We start from the raw sequence: 15590 nt of genomic DNA, 5'->3' as shown, positions 1-15590 counted from the left end.
TAGATATGGATCCATAGGGTTTGACATCCCCACTCGGGCTAGTCGCGCTAGCATTTAACGGGTGTTTAATACTTCGTGAACATACGCACTCGCCAAGTGTACTTTCAGGGGGTTATAAACGTTAAGTCTAGTTACCGGGTGCCCACGGTTATACATATACTTTATCATACTGATTTGAAACGCTTGTTTGAAGCACTGAAATCTCGTGGCCTACATTACATTACTGAATACAAACAAAATATAGCTCACCAACATTCGTGTTGACCTTTTAAGCATGTATTTCTCAGGTGTTTAGACGTTGTTGCTTCTGCTGTTAGCCTTGCTGTTCTAGTCTCGGTGTATAGACTTGCTGTTATAGACTTGCTGTGTTAGACTTCCGCTGCATTACTTAGAGATGTCTCAAGCATGAAACTTTTACTTTGCATTCCCAACTTATGTTATTTTCAAAACAATAGCTTTGTAATGACCTTAGTATCATGTACTCATGTTAATGTTTCCTATTCATCTTTTGTAAAACGTTATATGTTCATGAATGCAAAACTGGTTTTCAAACAGCATATAGTGTTTGACCTTGTAATGATCCTGTTGTTGATGTACCGTACACGATGATTTTGTACGGGGCATCACACAATAACAGGTTCAAACGAACCACAATTTGTAACAACAAGCTCAGTTTTATAATTCTAAAAGACACATCATCAAATTGTGAAGAATGAAAAGGGTGCTCGGGTAACTTATATGATTCCAAACTTTCGAACTGAACATCATTTGTAACCAAACTTAGCTTTCAAGTTATGTAAAGTTACTTTCTAACCATGTATTGATGATTTTAAAAGGATCATAACCTTGTATTCAACAGGTTAATGGAATATCTTTTGGTTAAGGTTCTTAGAAACATGGTATTGTATGATAATTCAGATTGATCTTGAATCGTATAGAACACTTTCGCAATTAGGTATTTCGACCCCATCAAGCATTAGATTACTCGAACTCTTAATCGGAATAAGACAAGATCTTCAATTTATTTTTAGACAAGAAGAAATCAAATCTCAATATCAAAGTATATGCATTTTTTCTAGGTGTCCTTGAATTAAAGCAAATATGTCAAATCAAAGTGTATCCATTTTCGACACCATATTACGATCTTCAAGTTCCGGTCACTAAGTATGACAAGAAAAAGTAATAATTTAAAACCTAAATAAGTACTATTATAAAAATCAAATAAAATTATGAAACCTTGAAGTGAAAAAATACTTAACATAGTATGCTTAAATTAGTCTAATTGCACTATTTCAGTATAATTTTTTAACATATACATTAAAGATGCTTTTTAGAATTGTCATTATCGTTATGATTTATTACTAGCTATCTTAAGAGGTTAAGGAACCCATCCATAGGCATATTTAAATTGAAAGTATCAATCAATATCTAATTGTTAATTATATAAGTATGAATTAGTGATTTGAAAGAATACCATATGGCCCTATGTCTCCTATTACTTGTTCACTAAATTTTTTTTTTTTTTAAGTTGTTCTAAATTAATTAATTTATCCATAATAACAATACTTTATTTTATTTTTTTATCTTTTTTGTTTGTATTTTAACAACATATAAGGGAGTAAGCACACACCACCAGTTCCTTAAACTTTCTTTATACATACATACAACCTACTTTCTATCTCCCTCACAAACATACACCCCCCACTTTCTTAGACTCAACCACTTTTCAAATTCATCAATGGAAACCATTATTGGTGATGTTAATTGGGAATCCATCCTTCAAACCGATGATTACAGGTACGTAGTTATGTCATCTTTTGTGCTTTAATTTGTGATATCTAATACTCCATACTAATTAATCAATCAACTTCAGATATAATTATGTAACTTTGATGATGATGATAATAATATGTACAGTTGGGGAGGATTGGAAGAAACCGTTTCGGGTTACTACGACTCGAGCTCTCCAGACGGAACACAATCGTCATCGACAACCTCGAAAAATATCGTATCCGAAAGGAATCGAAGGAAGAAGTTGAATGATAGGTTGTTTGCTCTTAGAGCAGTGGTCCCTAATATTACTAAGGTGTCACTCTCCATACCCTTATTTTATTTGTTTCCATTTAATCGTACATTAGCATCTTTTGTTTTAATAATCTCATAATCATTGTCTTTAAATAGAGTTGTGATTAGTAGACCAACAAAAAAGAATTCGTAGACCACCACTAATCATGCTTTATGATAGTATATTGTACAATATCAAAAGGCGAAATTGATGATGCATAGAGATCATCTACTAGTGTACAAATCATTACATGAGATCATTTACTAGTGTACAAATAATTACATATTTAGTAATTACAGTAATAAGTAATCTTTTTACTTAGCATCGAAATGTTAGAATTATTATGCTATAAAATATAATATAATATAATATTATAATATAATATAATATAATATAATACTGTATAAGTTAGTCATCGAAGTCATGACATTTGGTGTTTTTGACTTGTAAATTTTCTAAATTTTTACTATACTTGTTATAACTTATAATTTGTTTATATGTTTTTGAAGATGGATAAAGCATCAATAATCAAAGACGCGATTGATTACATTCAGTTGTTGCACGATCAAGAGAGGATGATTCAAGCAGAGGTGATGGAACTCGAGTCTCGAAAATTAGAGCCTGTTAGTTTTGATTTTAGTCAAGAGACAGGATTTAGATTTATTTCATCAGAAAGATCAAAAAAGATAAAAATTGAGCATCATCCAATTGAAGTTTTAGAAGTAAGTTGTTCCTTTTGTTGTAGCATGTAACATCACGTACATATGTAACATTGCATTCATTGTTGAATACGTTTTCTTTCTGTTAATTGATTATATCAAACTTTATATTTTTTTATTAAAAATGTTTATATATAATTTGATAGCTAAGTGTATCATACGTGGGAGAGAAGACAGTGTTGATAAGCCTAAAATGCAACAAAAAAAGAGACACAATTGTGAAGCTTTGTGAGGTGTTTGAATCTTTGAAGCTCAAGATTGTGACTGCCAACATCTCTACTTTTTCCGAAATGCTCTTCAACACACTCTTTATTAAGGTACATTTTCTTCAACACTAAAAACAATATTAATTATCGAAATTGTTGCTTTAAAATTTATAATTAACTGCTATACTGGATGTTAAAAAAAAACACTAAGGGTTATTTTAAAAAAGAAAAAACTTTTTTTTCTTTTCTTTCTATTTTATCTACTTTAGATAAGAACAATAAGGCTTAAGAATCAAGACATATATCAGTAGTTGTACTTAAACTATCAATTCTCTATATTATTGATTGACCTGGAAGATTAGTTGAGAATTTTTTGATTACACAAACTTATAGTAATAGGATGTAACCCTTTTTAATATATATGCATTTCTTATAAATAAAAAATTCAAGATAAAGTGGTGCGAGGAACGCGTCTATTTTTTAAACAATTCAGAAAAATATTTTATATTCATGAACATAAATAAATACGTTTATATAAAATGTATTTAACTGCAATTTTCTGTATCAATGATTGTAAGCCTTATCATATTTTTTAAAGGGTAAGAGTAGAGCGATAGTGATAATTTCCAATATATTTCTTTGTCTCGTGAGTGTTGCCTTTTTTTTTTTTTTTTTTTACTTTCATTCTACCTAGTTTAGTCTTGTTTTGTTGTTGTAGTTGAAGTGTACCTGAGTTGTCTATGCTTCGGTCTCTTTAAGCAATTATTGAAAGATGGATTTTGATAAATAAGTTTATAAACTTTGTTTATTATAAAGTATTAATATTCTTTTTTTTAATATCGTCTTTTCTTATATAAATTTAGTATTAACATTATTCATGGCAGGTTAAATTATAAATATGATATTAAATTATTTTTAGTATGTTTAATGTAGCCCTTACACGTTTATCATTTTCCTTGAAAGATTCCTTATTTATTTAAGTTCTTTGTTTTTTCTAAAGAAAAGTAATGCTAGAAACATCCGAAGTATCACCACACTTTCATAAATAAAATAAAGTATATCTAAATACCAAATAGTGACGGAATAATGTATCACCCAATATCATATATATACTAAAATTAATATATATACTAAAAATAAGAGGTAGTTAATTATGTGTCATTCACTTGTCTGAGCACTGGGTGTGGTGACGCGTCAGTTCAGTGTTAGTTCAGTGTCTTGCTGATGACTGGACGCTGACTAGACTGACACTGAAAACTGACACTGGTGAAAAAACAGGGGAATTGAGAAGAATGTCAGTTCAGTGTCAGTTCAGTGTCTTGGAAAGAGAAAATATTGTATTTTTTTTTAAATTATTTTAATTATTTGATAAAATATAAATGATAAATAAAATAAAACTTGCACAAATATTAAAAGGCCTAGTTTATTGAAATTAAAAACCCTAGTACAATAAATACGATCGTTCACAGACAAATACAATTATTGAAACATAAATAACATTAATTCAAACACAAATACGATTCTTCATTCTTCATCATCGAAGTCGGAGTATGAGTCTTCCAAAGCCATTTCTCGACGAATCCTCTGCTTCTTTTTCTCGATTGCCCTCCTATCATGTTCATTCAAATTCTCCGTATCAATAGCCAAAATCCTCAACTGCGACTCCATCTTCATTTGAGAGTAGTACGATTTCTTTTCTCGAGACACATCTTCAAAGTGTTCCTTCATGGACGCGTGTAAAGACTCACGGGATGATGCGGCTGAATCACTTGAGGTCTTCCTTGATTTCCTTGAGTCAGTCTTCCTTGGTTTGTCGGGTGGACGTGGCAGTCGATCTCTGCCAAATAGCTCCTCATTTGGGTTTGTTTCAACTTCTTCATCTCGGTTCAAGTCAAAATCAGTTTCAGCTATAGTTTCATCAACAACGGGGTCAGGCACTCGCTTGTTTCGCCTACCAATAACAACGGGATCAGGATGTAGCCACTTTGGTTTGTCTTGCAAAAAGTCCCACGCCTTATAACTTAGAAACTCTTCCCCATCTCAAACCTAAACTGATCGTCACACCTAGTGCAAAAAATGTTATCATTTTCCCCGCTCCTCCACGCTGCCTTTAAACGGTTCACAATACCATTATACTTATTGCAATCATTATTCAACTTGGTCCACTTCGAAGACAATGCATCTTTCGTACGAGCACATGGTGGATTACGTTTGTTGTATTCTTCAACAATTTGGTACCAAAAGGTTTTCCCTATACGTACAAACGTTGTCAGCGTACATATATAATAAATATATAATATACGCATACATATATATTAAATATAAACGCATACAAATATAATAAATATATACGCATACATATATAATAAATATAAACACCAACATATATACAATAAATAATGCGTAAATATATATATAAATAATGTGTATATACCGGTCATTGCGCATCCTACAATCGAGTTCTCGGAAACATGTATCCAACATTGAGCCAAATGTAACTCGTCATCGGCATCCCACGTGGTTTGGTTGCGGCCCGAACCTTCTTCGTTCATCGGCTTCTTTCCTTTTCTTTGCTTTGGCTTTTTTTGAGACGTAAGGGACGGCACTTCATCGGATTGATTGTTTGATAGATTATTTGAGTAATGTTGTGAGTCGCTTCTTCCTTGAGTGTTGAGAGCTTTCCAAGCCAAAAATTCGCGGTAGTCATCTTGAGTTTGATTAATCGAACCATATTGACTACCAAACGAACCATATTGAGTACCACTTTCATTTTGCGTATTAACCCAAACATTCGGATTACTGCAATTCCAATTTTGGCCAAATGCATTGTTTGGATTCAAAGGGTGTTGTGGGTGATTAGTGTTGTTTGGATTCATATTGTGGAGTGTATGTTTTAATTGAAGAAATTGTGTGTATAATGAAATGGGGGTAAGGTGTGTATATATAGTGTTAAAATTTTATTTGAAAAAAAAAAAACAAAAAAAGGGAAAGCAGCTTCAAACGGTCCAAAATTTAAAATGGGGTCCCACTAACGGCTAGCAAATCAACGTCTTGGGCTCGACTTCGAAGGTGAAGACGCCGAACCGACGCCGGCGAGGTATGGGCGACGGTCGGTGGTGGCGACGACGCTGGTAAACTGCCATGCCACACCGTGTGCTCTAACACCTCTCTTTAAAAATAAGAAAATTTCTAATGAGAACCTAAAGGTTGTTTTTAAGAAATTAGGACATGCTTAATTTATTTGTATATCAAAATTAATCACCCACTTCCTAAAAATAACTACACCATCAAATTTTACCACTTTTTTAAGCATAAAACTACTCTTAGTGACAACCCTAGGTTGTCATTAGAAAACTATTTAAAGTAATTTATTGCTTATATGAATATATTGTGTGATTAAGTCTTATAAAATAAAAAGATAATTTGTGTAACAGGCAAATGAGGAAGAGATTGATGTTTTGAAGATACAAATAGAAACAGCCATATCAGCATCAAATGACTACCCTCATAGTCCAATGAGCATGTAATTGTATTGTAATAATTGTATAGCTATTCATTGTCAAATGTTATCACCAACTTTATTATTTTCTCGATATAGAAAGATCGTAAATCGTAATTGTATGCAATAGCTATTATAATTATGATGATTTGTCTGAAAGTAACATTAATAGGTTATAGGTATAGATGTCTTTGAAAATTACATTTTGAGACGTCACAAACAAACCTAATGATTGTCATTTTGATATCCTCGCAAGTGTCTTAGATTCAACTTCACTAACAACACATCCTCAACACATCTTTAGTGGACAATAACAATTACTGCATACATCAGAGTAAAAATACTCAAAGTTCGAAGGGTTCTCAACCTTTAGTTCCATATTAACATTTTCGTTGATGCAGAGAACGAGTTCAACCGAATCATAACAAGTATAAGCAAAAAAGTTCATATGTGCAGTCTGCAGAGATACATGATTGTAGATGATACTGTTCAGTAACATTACCATAAAACAAAGTTTGTGCAAGATAAGAAAAAAGATGCAAATGGCTTTACATGTTACATAGTGACCAAAAAACCCCTGTACTATCAGTCTTTAAGCAGATCCATAGCCAAATCCCTATAACTCACTTTCTTCTTCTTTGAAGGGCCCGGATTAGGATCTAAACTTGGAGTCTCTCTCTTGGGAATAGGTGGGTCGAAGATCACACTATCGTTGGTCTTCGGTTCCAGGCTAGGGATCATATCTAGCAACATGGCTTGAACCGGGTCAACCATAACTTCCAGTTTATCACTTTCTTTATTACTAGCATCATCGACCCTTTTATCGCCATATTCATTTGTCAACTGTGCATAAGGAGACACACAAATGTCTTTTTCTAATGGTTCGGTATCTTCAACGACATCATCTTTCATTTCATGGTGCTCTTCTTGGCCGATTTTTACATGGCTATCATCTAAAGAAACATCCTCGTTATCATCTGATGATACATAGTCGTTTAATTTAACGGCTTTGTTGCCGGAACGTGCCCTAGTTCTTCGTGGCTGGTTTAAACCTGTTTTTCCTCTAGTACTTGGTTTTGCTTTAATTGGTCTCCCTCTTCTTTTTCTACCATCTTTATCTGAAGCTGGTTCTTCTATTTTTACTGCTTTTTTCTTCTCGTTTACTTCTTTGTTCGAGTTAGAACAAGTTTCCGTCTCAAGTGCATGCTCACTGCATTTTGTAAAGTTTTTTTTTTTTTTTAATAAAATTATATGATGTATGATAATTGCAACAATCAGTAGTTCATACTATCTGCAACAAAACTCATTAGCTTACTCGGATGAAGTTGAATCTGTTGAACCAGTGGGCCTGAAACAGTATTCATCCTCTTGAAGCAACTGGTCCTTCTCTAAACAGTCTTCTAGCCATTGACTGTTGACCATACGAAAGGTTTTGTTCCTTAGAAGACGCCTCTCCGATGCTGAGAAGCTGCACAGTAATTTTCAAGATTACACACATAGTAGCAGTGTTGCAGAGCTCGGAATTACTCACTGAACTCGGAATTACTCGCAGAGCACTTGGTGTTTTGCAATTCGGGAGTACTCGACGAGTACACGTTCAAACTCGGCCATAACTCGAGATTACTCGGAAAATCGGTCAAAACTCGGGATTACTAGGAAAATCAGTCAAAAATGAGTCAATATCGGTCAAAGTCAAACTTGGTTAACATCTGAGTACTCCCCGAGTTGCCGACTGCTCCCTAAAAAGTCCCGACCGAGTTTCCCGAGTAGCGATATTTGCAACCTTGCATGATAGACCCTGTTTTAACGAACAACAAGGGGACCAAAATATCTGATTAAATCCCTGAATGCAGATTACCTTTTTAATATAGTATCGAAGTCCACATTTAATCCCGGTAAAAACATGACCACCAAATGAGTAGCATTAGAGACACTATTGGTAACTTTGCCACCATTAAAGGAAACTTCAACCTTCATTCTCCTCATTGTAAGTTCAAGTAAAGCTTCCCAATCAGAACTCCTTCAGATCAAACCGATGGTTGACCATCTAAGTCAACAACTCAACAGAACATAACAGAATAACAGAAATAACTAACAGGATCTTACAGAAAGTTTGCTGGAATATAGAAGTACACGCAGCACCCACTAAAGCGTGACCATTTATCCAGAGGACAGTATTTCTTCTTATAATAATCGATGGTTTTAGATTCCTCAGATCTATTGATGTTATTCAAAAGCTGGAAACGAAACAATGTTATAATATACTGTATTTGTAACAATTTTTACATTATGTCGTTAAGATTACCTGTTCCAGATCTTTAATATCAATATCCAAATAATAAGCGTCTGAAAATTCATCAATATCTTCTTGTAACTTCTTCTTGGAAGACTCAGAAAGAACAAGAAAATACCTGTTAACCCCATGAATATAAGGTCGCATTTCCATAGAAACCGAAAAGTTAAGAAAGATTGGTTAACTGTAAAGGGTAATTATGTAATTACTTCGGTTGTAAAGGAACAAGCTTCTTCTGTGAACAACAATCAAGTAGCCATGAGTAATGGATGACATCACCATGACGTTTTGCAGCTTGAAACTTAATCCCTCTACTTTCAGCAGCAATACAATGAGTAACTGCGTTATTCAAATTCATTGAAAATGTACCACCATTTTCTGCAACCATTTTGTGCAACGAATCCAAGGTGTAATTCGAAGGTACGTTTGCAAAGTCTTAAAGTGTTTCAGGAGTTACAAAATAAAACAAAAAGATATCCAAAGTGATGGGAAAATTATTTAACAAAACTGAAAGAAGGATACAAAACATCATATTTGATAATATTTTTGTCTCTCCTTTAATTTGAGAAACATCAGTCCGTAGGAGATGAGATGGAACTGAAGAACCGATCTTCTTATCTGCAGTCTTTAATGGCTTTGATTGTTTTGGTTTATGTTCGCCTTGATTTTCGCCCCATTGTGTTGTATGGTTACTATTATGCACCAATTCTACAAAAGCTGTTAAAATGAACATTAGTACCAAACCAACTTACTGTAAAAATGAAGAACAAAAGTCTGACTTACATTCTACATCAAGGCATTCATGCCAAGGTTTATCTTCCCTTACTTTATCTATACGTGGAAACCTCAAGCTGTACGGTGCAGCAAAAACCTGAAATATTAAATAAAGAATAAACAGCTATGAGCATCGTCTAAATTGATCAAACTTCAAAACAAGAAAGTTGTTATATTCAAGAGCTACACCTCAGACCGAATTGTACGGATGTCGCTGGTGATAGAAAGTATGATCGATCTGCATTCGAATTGAAGAGAAAGAATGCTGAGAACCACTAGTAGAAATATTGAGTTTTCGTCCCATTTACTTAGAAACGGGTCAATTTGGGTGGTTATTTTTATCTTAAGATGGGTCAAATACTACTTTTTTAGCTAAAAAAGGAGTCTGTCAAAAATTTTCTAATGCATAAAATCTCCTAACAACCTCAGTTCAAAGATTAAACATTACCATTGTAATACATTGTTATTGATATTTTTAAATGGATATTAGTGCCTACCCGAAGTAAGAGTAACTTGTTTAAAAAAGAGCACGTGTTGACCTATTATCAAGGTTGTATAAGTCGCTAGTTGGTGGACTAGTCGGTCGCACCTTGTAGGGACCAATTAGTTCAGTCATTGACCAACTTTGACTTTGACCATCGACTTTGACTGATTTTGACCAACTAAATCTGACTTTTGACCTATTTTTACCCGTTGACCGGCGCCTTTTGACTGACTTCACCAAGTCGGGACAAACTACTTTAAAATCCCGGGTTGGCCGACTTACAGCCATGCCTGTTATAAAACTTCACTGACCCACCCATCTTGATACCTATAGTGAGACGTATTCAAATATTCATATCATATTATCATTACATTTCTTAACTTATTAAAGGCAAAAAAATGCTTACTTCTCTGGACTATCAATCCAGACATCTGGTCTCTCTTTCGAGTTATTTGTGACCTTATAATAACTTGGAGGACCCTTCTTTGGGTATTCGTTTTTCCTGCAGTAATTCCTTTTGTTATTAGAAGAACATGCACGCCTTATTAAACCGATTAAAATGTTGCAGGCAACAAATTATCTACTATAATGCAGAACTTAATTATCAATTACCTAAAATACGGCTTAAGTTTATTTACAACAGCATCAAGCTCCTCGTCAGAGAGCCCAGTACCCACTCTGCAGAAAGAAATGAACCTGCAAATAAACCATGTATAGTTAAATATATATCAATTATGTGGCCAAAATTTCATTTAATAAGTTCAACGTACCGCCTAGGATAGGTATTTGGGGCAGGGCGCTCTGCTAGGCCCAACAAAAATTGAGCAACCTTCACTTAAAGAAGCTTATATAGTTCATAACCAAATCTTCATAATTATGACAACTAATCAGATACATTCGTGTAAGATTATGACGATACTCACCTGTCCTCCACGACGACCAGAGCCATAATATCCACCTAGAAACAAGAATACGTTAATATAATTATAAAGTGTGACCATTAAATGTCATCAACGAAACAGGAAAATACTACAAACCTATAATGATAACATCCAGATCAGATCCAGCTCTAACATAATCAGGTTTTAACTTTAACCACTTGCCACTACGATCACTAGGTTCCCATTTGGATCCGTAGTCTTTCAAGACAATTCCTTCATCTCTATGTTTACACATATAGAATTCAGTGTTATGCATACTAATAAATGATATTACATCAAGAAATTAATTTTGCAAGGAATAAGAGATTTATGTTATGATATAGTAACGTTAAAAATATAACATTGCATGCTGATGAAACATGAAGATGAAAAATTGCACTGACCTGTTCTCAATGGTACGTTTGAAAAAAGTCTCAACATCATCAACATTTTGAGCAACACGTGACCAACATGGTTCCCCTGAGTTACCATTATCAATAGTAATATAGCAATATATCAAACATTTTTACGTGATTGAGAAGATACTTTTGATTCTTTAAAAAGAAAACAGTAACAGATTAAGACCACCATCAGGTTTTATCTAAAAGTAGATGTTTCGTATTGCAAAACAAATGGAAGAAGATATTTCCTTTACCAACAGCGGTATGAACATTAAGACCACCATCAGGAACCAAGATCTCAAAACGACCTTTGATTGGCTTCACGACCTTTTTTAGTAGCTCGTGACGTTCTTTTAGACTCTGATGTATAACACTGGTGTCTCCATCATAAAGAATATCAAAGGCAACGTCTAATGGCAACCAGAGTTAGGGTTTAACAAATTCCAAGAAGTTTGGATTTTCAAGGGTAACAACATAAATATCATTGAGGTGTAATAGAAGGATACAACATAACTGCATCAAAGAGAGAGACAGAATCGGTATATTTTCGTCACAGAAAACGAGCTTAATAAAATGGCATAGAAAGTAACCTGACGCTCACTAGCAAGTCCCTCTTTTGCTGCCTTGGCTGAAAAGGAAAGTTCAAATATATATAAAATATACAACATAATGCAAATAAAAAAATACAGAGGCAAGTATCAAACCTATTTCTTGATTTGAACCAAAATCAGCAAAACGATCGGTTGATGTGTCCCAAACTAACATCTCCCCATCAAGTATACACCTTAAATAGGTACAATTAAAAACTAAGAAAGCGCATCACGTTTAATAAAAAAAATATATATAATAAAAACAGAAAAAAAAATGTATATGGAATAATATCGAACAGCATAACATATATACTTACCGGTCAACAAGAACATTTTGCTTGATGATATTTGACATCCCATAAATATATTCAGGATGATCAAGAAAATTCCTGCAACAAGAAAAATTAGAAGTTGTATATCAGATAGAAGCAAAGTAAAAAATCCCTTGAAATTAACAAATGAGAAGGCAACCTTGAAAAGAAGTGCATCTCTTCTCCATTTTTATGAATTTGGATGCGGTCCCCATCAAATTTACATTCAATGACAACTTCCTTTCCATGAAGCTGTAAAGAGCGATAGAACCAAAAAATGTGAACAATGGGCCAAGATAATTTTACACTAGGATGCATATTCCCATAAAAGCAATGGCGTATGTTACAAAACATTTATGCAAATTGCAGCAGAATAAACAACAACAACAACAAAACCCTGTGGTGTATGGGGGAGGTGAGATGTAGACAATCCTTCCTCTATCCGAGAATAAAGAAAAGTGTTTTCTCCACCTAGAGTGAAAACACTCTCGAAAGTAGAGAAAGTCATCCCTCTCTCTATTCGACGGATAAAGAGATTGCTTCCGAGTGGACCTCCGGCCAATAAGTAGGAAAAAAAAAAATTTTAAAAAATTAAAATTGAGACGCCATGAAAATGGTAAATAAATTGCAGCAGAATAAAGTTCGTCTAAAATGAAAGCAACAAAGTATACCTTTTTCCATGCACTGGCAGCATTAGCAACCCTCAAAGCTAGTTGGGGGCGTACAGCTTTTCCAATCTCAATATCCTGCAGATATGAAAGCACGGAATAAAAACACACCAGACATAAGTCGAAGCAGATCGCTGCACTTTATTACCCACATGAACTACAGATATTCATTACTCATTACATACTTCAAATCACTGAAGTCATAAGTCGAACCAGATTGATAGTTTAAATCAACTTTAAAAAAAAAAATCTATTTTACATGCATGTAGATATTTGTGAGTGTGTATGTGTGCATGCATATTAAACACCAGAAGTAAGGAATTCAGAATATTAGACCTGAGAACATTTTTTAGTATCTGAAAATGAATATAATTTAAATTAAGGTCTTAATTGTACCTGACGTTTGTGGCGTTGCCTTCGATCCCTCAGCCTTTCACATACTAGCTTTAGGTCACATGTGACATTGAACAAGTCTTCAGCATCCGGGTGAAATTCATGGAAGATGGTTTTTTCACTAATACCTAACTTGAGATCTTCAATAAAATTGGAGTGAAAAGGTTAAAACAAGTAAAAAAAATAAGCTCTGCGAGTACACTAATAATAGTAAACAGCTACCAAACCTTTAAGAATGATCATAACGATCCACTTCATTTCTTGTGCATTTGTTTTCTTGATTAGTTCAGAAAGAACTGAAGTCTTCTCAGCTCTGTCATTACAGAATAACTTAGTTAACTGGGGCTGCTCTCAAATGATAAGTCGCATGACACATGTAGACTCTTAAGATACAAGTTATACGAGAGATTAAAAGATTAATAAGTTGGTTCATGCTGAATTTTGGTAAACAGTAAACATCAGCATACCTATTTTCACTCGATGCTAAACGATCAAGCAAATCATTTAACTCTTTAATTGTTAGTCCACCTGAAATCATACCCTGCCTCCTCTGTAACACCTGACCAGATGAAATTTTCACTATGTCAGAAAATGCATAACTAATCTTATACATTGCACACTAGACATAGAATACGTTGAACTCTTCATCGAGTAACCGCCATTAATTAACTTTTGTAAGATGTTATTATGATGTGCCAGTTAATGGTGTATCCCCATAAAAGCATCATTTTTACACAGAAGAAGGACTCGAAACGCATAAAAGACAGCAATAATGGCAGTTTTTGATAATAGCCGTCCAGCGCTCAGCCAGGCCGCTCAGCGTCATGCGTAAGCCCTGAAGGCAGCTTCTATGCTTAAGCCCTTGAATAGGCGCATGAGCGACACACAACCATGTCAGCCCAAGCCAAAGTTGGTTGCGGATATTTCGCATAATCAAGTTAATCAGCATCGGACACGTGTTCCCAAGAATTTCGGAGATTCTACGCCTATAAATAGACCCCCTGGGTCACCAATTTTCACAGTTCAGTCACTTGTGGCAGAGAGTACACTTTCTCTCTCACATAGTACTTTCTCACTCTAGAACCTTCACCGCTTAGCAACAATACGCTAGACGGATCAACTCTCAGTTTGATCCCACAAGACTGATAAGGCCACCCCACGGAGATCTCATCCGTGTTACGGGTCTGCAGGGATCTTATCTCGAGGGCAAACATCAGTTGGCAATACATCTCTGCACGCTAGACAGTTCTAGTATTGTACTGGTACATTTTAGTCGCTAGACGGAAAATAGTACCAACAGCAGTCACATACACATCATCTTAACTGGCGCTATATCATCTATTTGCAGGTTACAGGAGGTCATATAAAACAATACTAGCCTTACGATACTTGCTAAAATGGATATATAGATATAATTAGGGTTACCTCCGATGCAACGAGTGAGAAATTGCCGGCGTTAACACCGGTTTTGGCGCCGCCTTTACGCCAATTGATGAGACGAACAGCATCGGATGATTCTCTAGACATACCTAGGGCATCAATTATGCAAGTTGCGAGCACTGATTCTTTCAGTCCGTAGGATCCTCGTTCTCTATCGAGGTTTGGGAGGATCAATCGCACTGCTGCAAAGTAATCTGATGGTTTACAGTAGGTGTCGAGAAATTTACGCAATTTTGATCGTTTTTTAGTTGAAGATTTTGATTTTTGAATCCAGTTGAATAGACTGCACATTACGCTAAATTTCGTCTCCCCTGACATTTTCTTGTAATCGGAATGCAATACTGAAATTTCGAACTTTAAAGCTTATATGTATATATGCATATGCATATGTATATATGTATATGTATATGTGATATGTGATATGTGATATGTGATTTGTGATTGTGATTTGTGATATATATGATATATGATATGATATGATGATATGATATGATATGATGTAGGTTCATCAGAGGGAAAGAAGCAAATTTTTATTTTTATTAATTTTTTTTTTAGAAAAAAATATTAAGATTACATGAAAACATTAAAAAAACACTTTATAATTAATGTTATTATTTTAATGAGAAAACGCTCAAATAAATAAATAATAACATGAATCACGAATAATATTTTATGTAGGTTTTTTTTTCATTTTTTTCATCTAATATGAAGTTTTTTTTTTTTCCAAAATTTAGTCCGATTTAGAGTTTAGGTTTTAGGGTTTTGGGTTTATTGTTTTGGATTTAGTCCCTAAATTCAAAACCGAAAACCTTAAACCCCCCAACACC

General features: G+C 34.3%; 2 protein-coding genes across 2 annotated transcripts; one reads left to right on the top strand and one right to left on the bottom strand.

Annotated features, from left to right (window-relative positions):
- The first annotated feature begins 1662 nt into the window (after positions 1-1662).
- Positions 1663-6656, top strand: LOC139852648 (transcription factor bHLH35-like). The gene is made up of 5 exons (XM_071841961.1): positions 1663-1797; positions 1918-2086; positions 2575-2787; positions 2931-3101; positions 6425-6656. The coding sequence occupies exons 1-5, from the start codon at positions 1739-1741 to the stop codon at positions 6515-6517; spliced, it is 705 nt and encodes a 234-aa protein (XP_071698062.1). The 5' UTR covers positions 1663-1738; the 3' UTR covers positions 6518-6656.
- Positions 6657-7074: 418 nt separating this feature from the next.
- Positions 7075-15108, bottom strand: LOC139851862 (DNA ligase 4). Its single transcript, XM_071841043.1, is given in 25 exon segments — positions 7075-7699; positions 7805-7957; positions 8348-8509; positions 8596-8726; positions 8795-8900; positions 8992-9499; positions 9566-9653; positions 9746-9794; positions 10447-10542; positions 10653-10736; positions 10811-10869; positions 10964-10998; positions 11078-11202; positions 11365-11440; positions 11616-11771; positions 11868-11874; positions 11952-11989; positions 12066-12145; positions 12269-12340; positions 12423-12514; positions 12934-13008; positions 13327-13463; positions 13551-13636; positions 13791-13882; positions 14749-15108. Coding segments are annotated over 25 exon segments (3465 nt in total). The 5' UTR covers positions 15082-15108.
- Between the last annotated feature and the right edge of the window lie 482 nt (positions 15109-15590).

Source organism: Rutidosis leptorrhynchoides, chromosome 6, assembly GCF_046630445.1.
Source record: "Rutidosis leptorrhynchoides isolate AG116_Rl617_1_P2 chromosome 6, CSIRO_AGI_Rlap_v1, whole genome shotgun sequence".
Classification (NCBI taxonomy): Eukaryota; Viridiplantae; Streptophyta; class Magnoliopsida; order Asterales; family Asteraceae; genus Rutidosis; species Rutidosis leptorrhynchoides.
This window is presented reverse-complemented; position numbering and strand designations above follow the sequence as displayed.

Bases quoted from the DNA above. Each gene is read 5' to 3' on its own strand.
- LOC139852648 (XM_071841961.1), top strand. From the start codon at position 1,739: ATGGAAACCATTATTGGTGATGTTAATTGGGAATCCATCCTTCAAACC. The intron at 1,798-1,917 runs GTACGTAGTTAT...TAATATGTACAG, and splicing joins CTTCAAACCGATGATTACAG to TTGGGGAGGATTGGAAGAAA. The intron at 2,087-2,574 runs GTGTCACTCTCC...ATGTTTTTGAAG, and splicing joins TGGTCCCTAATATTACTAAG to ATGGATAAAGCATCAATAAT.